The following is a 15224-nucleotide window of genomic DNA, read 5'->3' on the forward strand; positions in this document are numbered from 1 at the left end:
TCTCAATCGAGAGTTCATACCAATAATCTTCTCATCTCTTTCTCTTTTCTTTTTTTGATGTATAATTTCTCCAAACAATTAGTAAAAAGGGAAAAAAAAAGGTGAAGTTGTAAATTGAATCAAACTATTTTTGAGAAGTCAATATGAAAAAGATCATCCCATGTCTTCTTGTCCATGTGCCAATAATTAAAATTAAAATTAAAATTAAAATTAAAAAAGAAATTAAGATTAAAAATAGAATATTCGAACCAAAAATATTTGATACAATTAATAATAATGAAAACATATTATATATTATATTCCCTAGCTATAACGCAACCAACAGTCCATATCTATAAAGTTTTATGAAGGCATCTGTCCCTCGTTTTACAATTATTTTATTTATTATTGGTAGAATAATTTAATTTGGTATTATTTTTCAAACAACTTGAATAAAATTGAAATTAAAAACAAATGATAATAAATAATTATGAAGAGAGTAATGTGTGATTGTTTGGAAAGCAAAGGAGAATTATATAATCTCCAAAAATCTTAATTCCCCATTTCCCACGAGATCCAGTTCACATATTACACGACAAAATCATTTTTAACTTCAACTTTCTTCATTTCCATTTTCATTTTTTTTTTCAGAAAATTTTATTATTTCTTTTTTCTTTTGGGTTGGAGAGTTGAGGGGGAAAGCTCCATTTTTTTTTTATTCTCTCTCTCATTTGACTACTAACAACAAAATTCTTAATTTCTTCTTTTCTTACGTTACCATATTTTAGGTTATCTCTATGGATGTTCTTACATGATTTGGGTAATTGGATGATCAAATTCAATTATTAGCTTATAATTTTTTTTTTCTTATCACAAATAACTCTTATGAAATATTTGGGTTGAGTTCGTTCGAGTTACTCGGATCATTTATTGAAATTTTTATTTTAAGAAAAAGAGTAAAATATTAATATATATATATATATATACATACAAATCTTATTTAACTATTTTTATATATACTGAATTAATTGCATTAACAATTCAATTTCAATTTATATAATGCACATATTTTTTAAAGTGCTAATTATTAGAAACTAGTTGTTGGAGTTGTTGATTAAAAAGAAATTATGAAATTAATATAAATAAAAAAAATAAATGTATGAAAATGCACTAGTTGTTTCATAAGTGAAAGATATACATTTTAGAGCTAATAATAAGTCATTGTGGATACAAATTACTAATCAGAAATTTGGTTAGAGAGCTTAGTTTGGGAATAGAAATTTGAGTTACCTCACATGAAGGTCTTTTTTCTTTTTCTTTTCCTTTTTTTGGAAATGAATGATTGAATCTTACACCTCTAAGATGCAAAGTGATCATTTCAATTACCACTAAACTAAGTTCACTTTGACACCTCATATGAAGTTACAATGTTTGTTTATAGAGATGTTTAACCTACGTTCTTTTAAATATATAGTGTTTCCAAGTCGTTAATTTCAGGATTATTTTTACAACTTATTAGGCAAGGTGTGACGTGGTTTGTTTCGTATTTCTGTCTTGCACCAATTAACTAAGATCAAACACGTTAATTTGGGTTTTGACATGAACTAACTCTCTTCCCTAGGTCTATGGTGTTTATCTCTTTCACCTAAATCTTGTTATTTTCTAAGTCTTATGACTCTCCTTATTTTATATATGTCAATTATATCGTTCGATTCAAATCCATATAATATGAATATCATATTTAATTTTATATAAACATCAAAGTGTAGTTTTTTTTTTCCTTTAATTTTCCGGATTTAATTAAATAAGAAACTAATAGACATTCCCCATATATATATATATATGCATTTTCACTTTATAAACTGATTGAAAATTGAGGATAAAAGGAGAGGAAGGAGAAAGCAAATTAGAAAAAGAAAAAGGGAAAAGATATGAAATTGAAACATAAAGATATATAGAAAAAGCATAATATCCTTTTCTTCTTTTAAGATATTGATTGGTGGAATGCAATTTGATGTGTACGTAAACAAAGCTTTAATATCAACCAAGCAGCTGGGAATGCTTCTTCTTCCAATTATTTTAATTCTCACCTCTAACCTTATTGTACAATATTATTGCCTATACAAATATATATATCCCATCTTATATACCTTCTTAACACACACTCACCATATTTAACCATTAATTTTAACAACTCCATTTATAACTCCATCCTTTAGTTAACTTTCATCACATTTTTTCATTTTATTATCTTAATCTAAACTCACATATACATATAATAACATTAAAGGCTGAATTAATTTTGTTTAAAATAATATGGTCTTAGAATATAAAATGCATTATCGTTTAGGAACTAAACTATCATATAAATATATATATATATAGATAGCCATATAGAGCCTATTGTCTAGCTAAATACTTTTATTATTTAAAATGGATTAAATATATTACATGGTCCCTAATCTTATAGTATCAAATTGCTCTTTAATCTTTTGAATTTCTCAATTGTACGGTTTAGAATTCTCAATCAAATTCTTGCCTAAAAACATGTCATTTTCTTTTACAACGTATGAAATGAGAAAATCAAACTTTTAAAAGTTAATAGCGATTAGGGGTCATTTTTTAAACACCTAGTTAAAAAGTTATAAAATTATTATACGTACCGCGGTATTTGATCTCGTGGCAGGCAAGCGATGTAGAAGCAAATGAATTTTGTGAAGCAGTACATGTTAGTTAAACAAAAATTTAATGATATGCATCTCTTTTTATTATTTTTACTTTGTTACATTTAATAGTTTTACCAGAGAATAATATGCTTTATAAATACATGTACATACATAGACATACACATTATACCTACATGCATACGTTAATTAATGACCAAACTGAAACATATGCATGAGTTAAAAATTAAAAACCAAATAAGAAAGAATCGCATATGTTGATGTACTATATTTTGATAAATGCATATTAATGATGCATTCTATTAATAAATAAAAATAGTATATAAGCTTAGTTTGAATATAGAAAAGTACATAAAATTGACTAAATAAATGCACAAAGTTCTTTTTTCCTGTGGAAAAACTAATCCAAATTATTATTTTATATGACTAATAATTTTTCTCTCTATTATATTTTCTAAACCTAAAACTTAGGGTAGAGTAGTTGAGGATCATATTTAGAAATTTTTATTTGGTATTATTGATAGAGGTGGTTTCATTTAACTCAATAAAACTAAATGATCTACGTTTAATAAATATTTTATTTTTTTTTAAAAAAAAATTGTCTATTAGAGCAACACTTTTGTTGGGTTTAGAAAATATGAAATGGAAAAACAAATACAATTGTTAGAAACCAATACAATTGAATAAACTAAGAATGGTGTTTTTTATTAGAAAATAATGGGGGGAGGGGGGTTTTTTATCTTTTAAAAAAAGAAATTAAAAGAAAAGAAAAGAAAAGGAAGAGGAAGAAAAGGTGAGGAAGAAGATGATAATGATGATGTAGTGAAGTAATGATGTGTACAAAAAGCTCATCTTCAGCTTTTCTTTTCCATCCCACCAACCTCTTTTATTGGCGGCTTATGTTTCTTTCATTTTTCAGTTACCATTTTCTTTTCTTTCAAACCACAATATAGAATTTAGAATTTTTCTTCCCTTTCTATATAAATTCCCATATTTCCCAATTCCTCCCTTGAAATCTGAACCCCAAAAACCAATAATTCTCTCTCTTCTTCTTCTTTTTTTTTTTTTTGCTTTTCTTTTCTTTTCCTCTCTGTTCTGATCTCTCTATTTATCTTTCCCTATAATGATGGGAGAGAGAAAACATGATAAGAATAATGAAGATCAACATGGAGGTGGAATTAAGCTCTTTGGGGCAACAATTATGCTACAAAATAAAAGGCAAATCATCAAAGAAGAAGAAGAAGAAGAAGAAGAAGAAGCCAATAAATCAGATCAACAAACACTAGAAAAAAGGCCTGAGAAGATCATCCCTTGCCCAAGATGCAAAAGTATGGATACCAAATTTTGTTACTTCAATAATTACAATGTTAATCAACCTAGGCATTTCTGTAAGGGCTGCCAGAGGTATTGGACTGCCGGCGGGGCCCTTCGCAACGTTCCCATCGGAGCCGGCCGTCGCAAAACCAAGCCTCCTTGTCGAACCTTTGGTGGGTTGCCGGAGAATTGTGTCTTTGATTCTTCAGGGATTGTCACGGTTCAACCGTTTGAGTTGGAAGGGATGGTCGAGAAGTGGCATGCCGTCGCTGCCGCCGCCACACAAGGTGGTTTTCGGCAAATTTTACCGGTAAAGAGGCGGAGGGATTGTCAAGATGGTCAAACTTGTTGATTATTCTTCTTCTCTTCTTTTCCTTTTTTCTTCCCCTTCTTCTTTTGTGTTGAGAATTTCGTTAAAAAATGAAAAAGAAAAGTGTTTTGATGGCGCGTTAGTTTAATTTGTACAAATAATAGACTTTTGTTTATAGAATTTTGGGTAAAAGACTAATCACTCTCTAAGAATCCAATACAATCTTTTTCTTTTTCCTCTTTCCTTTGACGTTTTTTTAGCAAAAACAAGAATTTGAACCTTCAATCTTATACGAAAGTAGTATATATCAATTATTCTTAACTTGTTGGGTTAACTATACTCATAATCTCGATAATAAATCTATCATTCTATTGCACTAGTCTTCAATAATTATTTTCTAAAATGGTCAAACCATGCTCGTGATAATAAATGAAATAAGAACCAAGTTAAAAGAAACATAAAAGATGCTTTCATATTATTATTATGAATTATTATTATTATTAACATTATTTTGAAGTGGCTTTTTATGGTTTATATTTTGTTAAAAGTACATTAAGATTCTTAATTATTGCAAGCTATACATTCAATAGAAAAATAGTAATAATTCATTCCCTCTCCATCCTAAAAGGAAAACAACCATAACGAAAAAATCACCGAACAATCTAAAACCATTTGTTGGATATAATCGTAAATTTAATTAAAGTGAAAATCAATATTAACTAGACTCGAACCTTTGGTCCATGTGAAGTCGAGTTCTCGAAATACTTCGGTACAAGGATGCCGGGAGGGTCGGTTTGACAGAGGGGCCGGGAGGAGATGCTAATGTCAACTTGCATTATCCTCCAACTTCATGCATGTTTGGCTACTCTCCTTTGATTACTGTTTACACTTTACATAAAAGTTGTTTACTTTTCTGATTTTAATTTTTTAAATTAAAGCTTATAAAATTACTGCTACTTCCAACTTTTGGTTTTAATTATTGGTTTTATTATATCTACCTGAGTTTCAAATGTTCTTAAAATTTAACCCACTCTTCAAAACTAGCATGGGACATACTAAATCTGATAAGAATCATAATTAAAGTGGTTTTATCTTTGGAGCTGACTAATTTCTCAAGGTGTCTAAACATTCAAGGAAAGCAAAATATACTTTGGCACACATTATATATGATATGATGTGTGTAGTCCTAAGAAAACAATTATAACATTTCATACTTTGTGAAGTTTGAAGAAGCATGATACAGAGATAAGATTGTGTGTGTTTCTTGAGCTAGGGGTCAAGAAGTCTGAGATGTTGTGTTTATACAGTAGACGAATCAAACAAACTGTGTAGTCTTATGCATCATACTCTTATCATACAAATATTAAGTACTTCGAAAATAAAAAACATGAAGAATTTACTGTAACAACAAAATAATGATATAGTTTAAGATGCACTTTAGCATTTTTCTATATCTCTGCTCTAAATTCTCTCATATGGATACTAAGATTGTGCAATTTGCAAATATAATTCATTATAAGACTGAAAGTATGTATTTGTAGACCTAGCACGATATAAAAGAATTTGTAGATATGTTAAAGTTTAGATTTAATTCTAGAAGTCTATTTTAATGATAAACCATATCGTTACTAGAAGTCTAGCTATCATACAATTTGCTATATTTACAATTCTTAAAAAATGTTATTATACACTTAATTATTATCTCTAAAAGTGTTATCTAATGTAACTTTGATCGAAGTTAAGATTCACATAAACATGACAAACTTCTAATTATTAACCTACTTTATCTTTTTCTTTATAAACTTTGAACTTTCAAGTTTATACATGTTTTGTCTCTAAACTACATCTAATAAATCACTTCACTTTCAATTTTATATCCAATAAATTCGTAATATATTAAAAAAAATTAAAAACTTACATGAGATAACAAATATAGAATCAAACTGAATAGTCAATTGGACCATCAAATTTTCAATCGTGCGAAAACATCAACGTACTCTTAAACAAAAATGAAAAAAACCTATCAACCACAACTATCAATTATTCGATTTTTGTTTTTTTTACTATTTTCAAATTTTGTAAAATAAACAAAACGATAATATTTTACTATATTTAAAATAATTTAATTTTCTTTTCTTTTAGAAAGAATGTTGTAATATAGTAGTGAAATGAATACATTTAGTAATAAAATAGTAACAGAAGAAGTCACAATCGTGGGGAGAGTATGTCAACTCTTACCATTATTTTAAAATTTTAAATAAAACTTATGATCGAAAGAAAACAAAACACTGAAGTATTAAAGGATTAAAAAGTCTACGGTGAGGAACTACAAATACAGGGATTCAACGCATATATTAAATTTGGAAGATTAAGGTTTCCTTTTTACTCAAAGCTATTGGTTTTGGAATGCAATTGGATGAAGACTTCAACTTTAAGATTAAACCATAACTCATCCAATCAAACAAAATTTCCTCTTCCACAAGTATTATTATCATTTAATTATTAAATAGACCTCGTTTTGTAAGATAATAACAAAATAAACATATAATAATAATAATAATAATAATAATAATAAATTCAACACGCAAGGAATTTTTTTATTCTCCTTTCTTTTGGTAATCAGACAAAATTAAAGATAAACATCAACTCTCATAAAGGTCATTGCCTTTTTCATTATTATTATTTAATATAAGCTTGAAAGAAAGAAAAATGTACAATAAAATTTTTTAAAGAGCATTCTTGCCGATTACTTCTTGACCGATGCGTGAACACTTCAACAAATTGACTGACGTGCAACAGAATTGAGATAGCTACCTAATCCTAATTTATATCTCTCATTATTAAAGAATATCAATCATTAGAACAAGTCAAAAAGATATGGAAGAAGAACAATAATCCTAGTTTATTGCTAATCATCTTGATGATCAATGTTGCTTTTATTATTATTATTCTTATTCAGCATCATGATTGTAGAGAAGCAAATGTAGAATTACCCTTAATTTGCCCTTGATAAAGCTTTTTACATGTGGCTCAGAGCTACGCAAACGCTTACATCTAACAAGCTACAATATACTAAACTATGAAAGTATAAAACAATCTGTGATGTGATACTCTCTCATTTTTGCAACCTGCTGCTTATTCTTCGACATGATTAAATTCTACTGCAACTGAGATATAGCTGACTGCTATAAGCTCGCTAGAGGGGCAAATGAAGATGGTTCTTGTTGCTTGAGTGTGTCTGCAACATGAGCTACCACGCCGGCACCAGCATTGTAAAGCCACTCGTTTTTCACCTGAGTTCACGATACATTCACATTAGCAACAGGGGTGGAACTCGAAATGGGGGAAAATGAGAAAGTGATTAGAGACCAACGTGGATGTTGTTATGTGCGAAGAACGGCCAGAATGAGGAATGAAAGCTGACATCAACTTTTTTCCATCCCAACTGTTGTAACCCTCGAATCATCTCCTCTGGAAAGAAAATGAGGCCATCACTCCATTGACATCGAGCAAGGAAACAATCATCTAATAATCACGTTTAACCTCCTGCCGGAGTTTGGGCTTCATACCTTCCATGATTTCATGATAATCCTCTGTATTGTTTGCGGATGGTGATATTTGTGCGGCCTCCTTTGCTTGAGCTGCTTCGGGGGGAAAATGGGGACCAGCAGAGGAAACAGGAGGATAGTATTCCACGTCTACGACATGCTTGTAACCATCCAATGATCGGCGAGGGGGCTTCCAAGAATTTTAGAAGATGTCAGAATGATAATGTACACTATTCATATACTTGCAACATTCATATAAGTCTCATACACCTTCCAAACGAGCGTCCTACACCTTCTAAATCCTATACTATACAGCCTATGAAATGATAAAAAGGGAGAGGAGTTGGGGGAAAGAAAGGGAAGAAATGAAAAAGGAACTCAATCATTGATGATACGTCATGTCATTCAAAATAGTTGAATACATATAAGGATGCTAGTTAGAACTAAATAAACAGAAATGAAGCCACCAATATCTAGATCTCCTGCCTACATCACGCGCACGCATACGCATTCAAGAAGGCCAAACAAAATTTTCTTCTGATCTAGGAATTGCCTAGTGTCAACAACTGAACAATACCTATTCTCCACCCAATCTCCTTCAAGGTCTCTCATCTCTCTATGTTCTTATGATTGCTTTCAATGATGATACAATGGAAACATGAAGAAAGCAAATTAATCATCACCTTGATAAGTTCATTTTCCCTCCTTATAGACGAAGTGCGCCAACCAACCATATCTATTCAGTGTTCAATAAAAGGGAAATACACCGGTCAATGAGGCAAATAAGAAAGAATCAACAAAATGACAGGAAAAAGGGAAAAGGTATAAGGCATGCAGTGAATACGATCATAAGCTACATTTGCATAAAGAATGCGGGACCGAAAAGAACCCAGGGCAGATCTGCAAAGGAAAAAAAAACTATCGAAGTAACCATTATGTGACATCTCCCAACCAAAAATTCTATAATGATTCTAACTTACATGAATTTCCCTTCGTCACAATCGGATGCCATTCTTAATAGAAGTGGTGGTTTATCAGGTTTTCCATCGGTAAGGAATAGTTGACTACCCGTTCGACCCACAACAATAGGAGCTATTGGTGCAGCGAGTTTCTCTAGGAGAGGAACTCCCAGAAGAAAAGGAAGCTTAGAAAAAAAGAATGTTAAGTTACAGATCGTCAAATATCAGATTATACAACGAACTAGAATTGTCAAACCATCGGCCTTATTAATTGTATTTCCTTATTGAAAGCATAAACAAGAGGAAGTCGATTGTAAGCAAAGAGACTGATTTCCAGCTAAAATTTTAAATTAGAAAGAGTGAAAAAAAAAACCTTTTTGGTTTGGACCAGCAAAAAGGATGAAAGTATACAAGAAGCCATAGACTCACTAAGTAATTGAATTTTGCAATCTGACACGTAATATTACATGTCGAGTAGCATTTTATTCTATGATAGAACATCGGAAATAGATAGGCATAGGATCCATCAATGAAAAGAAAACTCCGTTGCCAAATGAATCATGCTATAAGCCAGACTGTGTTTATTATTGTTGAGTTAAATATTGCAGGTCTAGTAGTTTTATTATCAACCCAGAGGTTTCTCTCTCATCCCCTCTTTCACTAAATCCAACAGATATTATGCCTTCACTTTAGTAAATTGTAATCATGGTAAGATTGCAATTATTCATACTGCATACACCACTAGAATCATTTTTTATGGACATTACTAGACCCCTAGAATCATTTACACTCGAAATTACACTCATTCAATTTCAACTTTAGTGTACGAGAATCCATATACAAACATTTTCAAGTTGGAATTGTAGGCCAGCCCATAGTTATATGACATATCTCTAACAGAACACTTCCATTGTACATTATTGAAATACACTTGTTAAAGAAGTACAACCCTTCGGTGGTTTTATTCTACAAAATTAGAGTGAACTAAAATAACGGCATTCAACACTAAAATAAATATTTGTTGAACTTTTGCAGTTCATTAGTCTACGTTTTGAATATTATGTTATAGTTGAATTTTATGTAAGTAGTTGGTCCATGAACAATTTTCTAATGCATTAAGACTACTAATTTCATAGCTCATCCAAAAAATCATAAGTTATTTAAGCTTAAGGATTAATTAGAGGATACTAAAATTAATTAATTTTTTCCCTTCTATAATAATCACCAGATGTCTGAGCTCATTTTTGCATACTTGACACAAATCCCAAGAAATAGTTGACCAACTCTATAACATTTGACATTGGGAAACTCCAGGAATATTTAATGTCCTAGGTAGTTTAGCTGATGACCATAATTTCCAAACCAAATTTAAACAATACTAGATAGTTGTCCTACAGGTTTAAAACTCACGCCTACGCATAACAAGCAAAATTCAACCCAGCATTTACATTAGTAATTACCAAATTTTCATTCAGTGAGATATATACAAGTAATACTATCTCAAAGACAAACCTGCTTTTTACCTCTCACTCCCAAATGAGGAGTTGCCAAGGTAATGAAACTGATCGGCTCAAGTCCGGCAATCATCCCTTTTTTCGAAGAATTGCAAGGATCATTTGGCATGCTACTATTCAATGAATTTGAGTTATTGTAAAGTACAGCAATAGCATATCTCGCAAACAAACCACCAAGAGAATGGGCCAAAAAAGATATCCTCTTTAAGCTCTCTGTTTTATGTACCACTTGCAAGACCTGATTGTCATATAGATCATGGTTGAATATTAGTGAAATTACATGTACCTTACAATGACCGAGTACACATTAAATCTGAATCAGAAACTGTTTCAAGAAATGCATATCTGAATGGATAACTTACCTCATCAGCTAATCTTTTTCCGGCTCCATCAATTCCAGTGAAAGTTTTAGTAAAAGTATTTGATGAACTTGCTGGAAATATATGAAGGTAACAAAAATATAAGATGGACATTCGAGCTCCATTTCATCCGTACAAAGATAAGAAGGTAAAGATGGATGATATATATGGAAGTTTTATCCTGAGAATAGTTATAGCATGATCTTTTATAAATATATCAGGTTGCATCTTCTTTATTTCTTTTAGTGGTAGTTGTTGGTGGGAGGAGGGAGAGAGCAATATTACTAGTTTTTGTAGAAAACCTCCTATATGGCTATATTAATTATTTTATTTATTGCCATGATGCAGGATTAATAATTCTGGAGATGGGTTCTTCTCCATGCCCTCACATATTGACTAGGCTAGGAGAGGTGTAATCGAGCATCTCTCAAAAGCTGGCCCAATTTTTTGTCCCAAAAAGAAGATTTCAGCTCAAAGAACTAGCAACCGACAATCCTTGATAAATTTAGACCAAGGTTTTGTTTCGGGCTTGTTTATTCTTTAATCTAAGTTGAGCATCAACTTTTCTTCAACTGGTTATTTATTGATGCTCCTATTAAAAGGCATCAATTCATCCTACATACATCAGACTTTCGGGAAGTTTAAAACGGTAACAATAATTAGATAGGAGCAAAAATTGACATGTGGGTTAACATTTAGCAAATTGGTAGCAAGGAACCTTCCCACTACCAGATAAAGTACAACATGTGGTCAAATCAAATTCCTCTAAACCATATTTTGAACCTGTCAATTTGCAACAGAGAACCAAGTTCCAAGAGGACCTCACACCAACAGAGAACTGTCATGCTGTTGCTTCTAATATTACCAAAACAAACCCCTTAAGAACAAAAGGTAGTGAAAAGTAAAACCAACTTCCATCTCACAAGGTAGCATCATCCATTAACCAATATCTTCACAGAAGATGAAGCTCTTACATGCACTTTATCAAGCCTATGAACGCATTTAACTAAATATTTAACAGAAAGAAATAATAAGTGTGACCATTAGAAAGAACCTGCCACAGAGCAAATCTCTTTCCATGGGAAATGAGAACCTTTTCCTTTTCAGTGGTCAACAGGTCAAATTCAATAATTCCCAAAATTATGCAAAGAGAGGGTTACCACCATGGAAAACCAAAGGTAATCGAGAAGCAAAAATCCTTCAGCACAACTGCAATATACATCTAGTCTAGCACACCAGCTTGAATATTGGCATCAACCTTGTTTGACAGATTGACCTTAAGCCCCCAGGATAGTTCAAAGATCTCAAGGAGATTGAAGCAATTATAGAGCTTTCTTAACGAACTTGAGGAGCCAAGACTTAGACTTCAATAGATCAAACAACCAAACAGTTGGCCCCTACATTGGCTCGAGGAGCATAGCCAATGCCAACGTGCTTTGAACACTAAAGTTTCAATCAAGCATAAGGTGGCGTTTCTCCAAAATTATGTTAATGAGAAAGCCTTTTCTCTTCCTTATTCTCCACTCATCCACAACTTAAAATAGGGCATAAAATTTGCATCCTAATAATAAAGATCGATTGGGTAAAACATAAGAGTAATAATACATTCCTTTTATATGAAACAACATTTGATACAGAGAGGAAAATACAGACAGGGATTCAAATTTGAAAGGATTTAGAAAACTTCTCCCAAATTGAAGGTTGCAAAAGGAGAATAGTTACAAAAGAACTTAGAGCCTGACCTCCATATGGAAGAACAGGACAAATATTATCCAAAATCTCAAGAACAACCTCTCAAAATCTATCTATTACTTCCTAACAAGAGTCATAAATATGATACTTCATGTTGATGCACCTCCAATTTAAAAATATTATAACATTTATGTGCTTAAAATACATTGAATAGTGACATCCACTAGTGCAAAAAGGAACGTACCATATATTAAATAGTTTCTTCCAAGACGCCTTTTCAACTCTGCTTCAAAGTAGGTCCAATCACTTGGGCTGCATAATAGATGCATCCATCAAAACAGGACCCGGGGGGATTCTAGCTGATAGCCAAACAAATCTTAATACTATATTTATTGTTATTATTATTTATTCTGACCTTTGCAGTAATAATCCAAATGCCTTCCCTTTTATTCTTTTCCCCAAAAGCACAAAAATTCAGCCAAATGTATGCACATACATTGTCATAGGACATGAGAAATATGATTCCTTTCAAATTGTTTTTCTCAGTATTTAATCTCATAACTAGCAATCATAATGTTTAATCAAAGGAAATACCTAGCCATGATGCCATGAACAAGGACAAGAAGATGATCGGGCTTGTTTTGCACATTTCCAATGCTATCTGATGATGAGAATGTTCCGAGGGTTGAAGTACTCATAGCTTGAGATCCAAAGCCAGGTAATCTCCAACTGTGATTCGAATCTGCAATTCATAAGATGTGCTGATATCAATCAATGACGTGTAAAACAGAAAATTTTGAAACCAGCTCAAAACAAAGAACACATTAGGGGGAACAATCTAGCATCTAATGATCTAAAACAAATAATTAAGCACGGATAAAGTGGATTAAATTCAAACAAAGTCTGGTGGCTGTAGGTTACAAACTTCAAGCTCATTAGGAGTTATTTGGGAGCCTAAAATGTAATCACAATTACAAAAAATTTGAGGGGCATTGGAACGAGCAATCAAGGGTGGAACGAAAATGAGATTGTGAGCCGTGAAAATGGGGGAAAGAGGGTTGGGTTGAAAGTTGTGGAAACTGCTTTTCGTATTACAAAATCGAGCCCAAAATGCTCAATCTAAACATGAGCTTTGGATTACATTATGTTAAACCTCATTCCATTACAAGCCCCAAACAGCCCCTTAGAGTCGGGCTTCTTTAATAAAATTTAATAAAGATTTTTGTACAAATTCCTAGAATCTTCGTTATAATCTGATTCAACAAACCTCACTAAATAAAATTTTTTAAAATATATATATATAGGAGTTGTTCATTTGCACCAAAAAAACTTCTTTGAGTAGGTGGTTACTTCTAGGTAAATCTCCAGGGTATCTTTGCACCCCTCTTTCAATTTTCCAATTCGATCCCATTCCAACAATTTCACATTTCTAACTCAAAAACAAAACTTTTAGCAACCGGATAAGTAGCATTCCTACGTGATGTCCCAGCCCAAAAATGAATATGGGGGCCTTACGTCTCCTTACCATCAAGAAACCTACCCTTGCAAAGTATAGTTTTCTAATCAGAATTCACGACTAAACGCAAAAGATTGATAATCCAGAACGAAGAGTTCACGAATTTATACAGTATATGTAATTAGGAAGATTACTATATCCATCTATAACAAAGCCAAAAAAACCATTAACGATTAGGCCGATTCGGGAAGGAAAAAACAAAACAAAACAAAACCCAATTCCCTTGTTCTTTTTCCTTTCCGACCCATCAACACCAAGGACTCAAATTCTCGAATCCAAAAATGAAATCGACAAACAAGCAGACATAAAAACAGGAATAGCAAAGAAAAAGAGGGTGAGAAGTACCAGAAGAGGAAGAACAGGGAGAAGAGGAAGAGCAGGAGGAAGAGGGAGAAGAAAACGAGGAGTTCCCTACAGGTCCATGAGAAGAACCGGTTCTTTGAGGACTAATAAAGGGGTTGTAGCAACAGCGCGCGTGAATGAAAGGGGCAAAGGCCATATATATATATAGAAAATGATCAGAAAGAACAAAGGAGAAGGAAGAGAGGAGTGAGATTGTTGTTGTCCAAGTGGAGTCAACCAGAAGCCATAACTTTCGTTATCCTCTTCGATATCGATGATTAAGGGAAAAGCCCATGCCCTGCAAAATAGGTGGAGAGAAAGAGAGAGAGAGAGAGAGAGAGAGAGAGATAGCTGTGAAAAATGAAAGTCTCGGCCGAATCAATCGCCTGTTCTTGGAAGAGCCTCCATTGATTATGGTCAAAAAGGTTACACCTGTACAAACTCCAAGATTCAATCAAATGATAATCAACGGAAAACGTATAATACAATACGCCGTCGTGTATGTTATACAAAACAATTACTCCCTCCTCCTATTTGTATTAATTACCCTTTTAATTCCTACAAATGCCCTAAATTCCATGTTTAATATTTAATTTTTTTTACTTTGTAACTATTTAGTAAGTTTCTAAATTTTAAGAAGATGTTTGAGTATAGTGAAAAATATTAAAGATAAAATAAACATTTTAAGAATCAAACAAACCCAATTAATATTGGAACTTAATATTTTTTAAAAAAAAGTGTCTAGTAGAACAACTTCTAAGTTTGTCTCGTTTAAATATTTAATTTAATGTCTAAAAGTTTTTTACCCATTCAATGATTTAAAAAATTTGACTTTAACTTAGAAATTAACATTAAAAGCTCAACGGCTCATTAGACATAAAAGTCAAGTTAAACCAAGTGTAATAACTATTTTTTTTATTATTATTATTTAAAAAACTAAAAAAAAAAAAAAGTGATATATTTATTTTATAAAAAATGCATCTCAAAATTGAAAACTATTTGGATGT

At 31.9% G+C, this 15224-nt stretch overlaps 3 protein-coding genes across 4 annotated transcripts in view; 2 read left to right on the top strand and 1 right to left on the bottom strand.

Moving 5' to 3' along the window:
* The window catches only part of LOC103486903 (trihelix transcription factor ENAP2-like), a 99038-nt gene that overhangs the window by 68836 nt on the left and 14978 nt on the right, over positions 1-15224 (top strand). The gene's annotated exons all lie outside the window — the stretch shown is intronic.
* Positions 3658-4509, top strand: LOC103486868 (dof zinc finger protein DOF1.5). Its single transcript, XM_008445007.3, has one exon. The coding sequence runs from the start codon at positions 3787-3789 to the stop codon at positions 4327-4329; it is 543 nt and encodes a 180-aa protein (XP_008443229.2). The 5' UTR covers positions 3658-3786; the 3' UTR covers positions 4330-4509.
* Positions 7166-14640, bottom strand: LOC103486851 (uncharacterized). Of its 2 annotated transcripts, none has more exons than XM_008444976.2 (11): positions 14221-14640; positions 12954-13101; positions 12604-12671; positions 10671-10741; positions 10307-10546; positions 8816-8979; positions 8680-8753; positions 8519-8571; positions 7857-8025; positions 7661-7758; positions 7166-7580 (listed from the first exon to the last, which is right to left on the bottom strand). In XM_008444976.2, the coding sequence occupies exons 1-11, from the start codon at positions 14372-14374 to the stop codon at positions 7473-7475; spliced, it is 1347 nt and encodes a 448-aa protein (XP_008443198.1). In that variant the 5' UTR covers positions 14375-14640; the 3' UTR covers positions 7166-7472. The 2 variants fall into 2 exon arrangements, with proteins under 2 accessions (XP_008443198.1, XP_008443207.1); XM_008444985.2 differs by having other exon boundaries at positions 8680-8735; positions 14221-14637.

Source organism: Cucumis melo, chromosome 12 (assembly GCF_025177605.1).
Source record: "Cucumis melo cultivar AY chromosome 12, USDA_Cmelo_AY_1.0, whole genome shotgun sequence".
NCBI lineage: Eukaryota > Viridiplantae > Streptophyta > Magnoliopsida > Cucurbitales > Cucurbitaceae > Cucumis > Cucumis melo.

Excerpts from the sequence above, each read along its gene's own strand:
- LOC103486868 (XM_008445007.3), top strand. The coding sequence starts at position 3,787 with ATGATGGGAGAGAGAAAACATGATAAGAATAATGAAGATCAACATGGA.
- LOC103486851 (XM_008444976.2), bottom strand. The coding sequence starts at position 14,374 with ATGGCCTTTGCCCCTTTCATTCACGCGCGCTGTTGCTACAACCCCTTT. Across the intron at positions 10,742-12,603 it reads AAGAAACTATTTAATATATG|CAAGTTCATCAAATACTTTT; the intron begins GTACGTTCCTTT and ends ATATATTTCCAG. Across the intron at positions 8,754-8,815 it reads TGTGACGAAGGGAAATTCAT|TTTTTTTTTCCTTTGCAGAT; the intron begins GTAAGTTAGAAT and ends TTACTTCGATAG.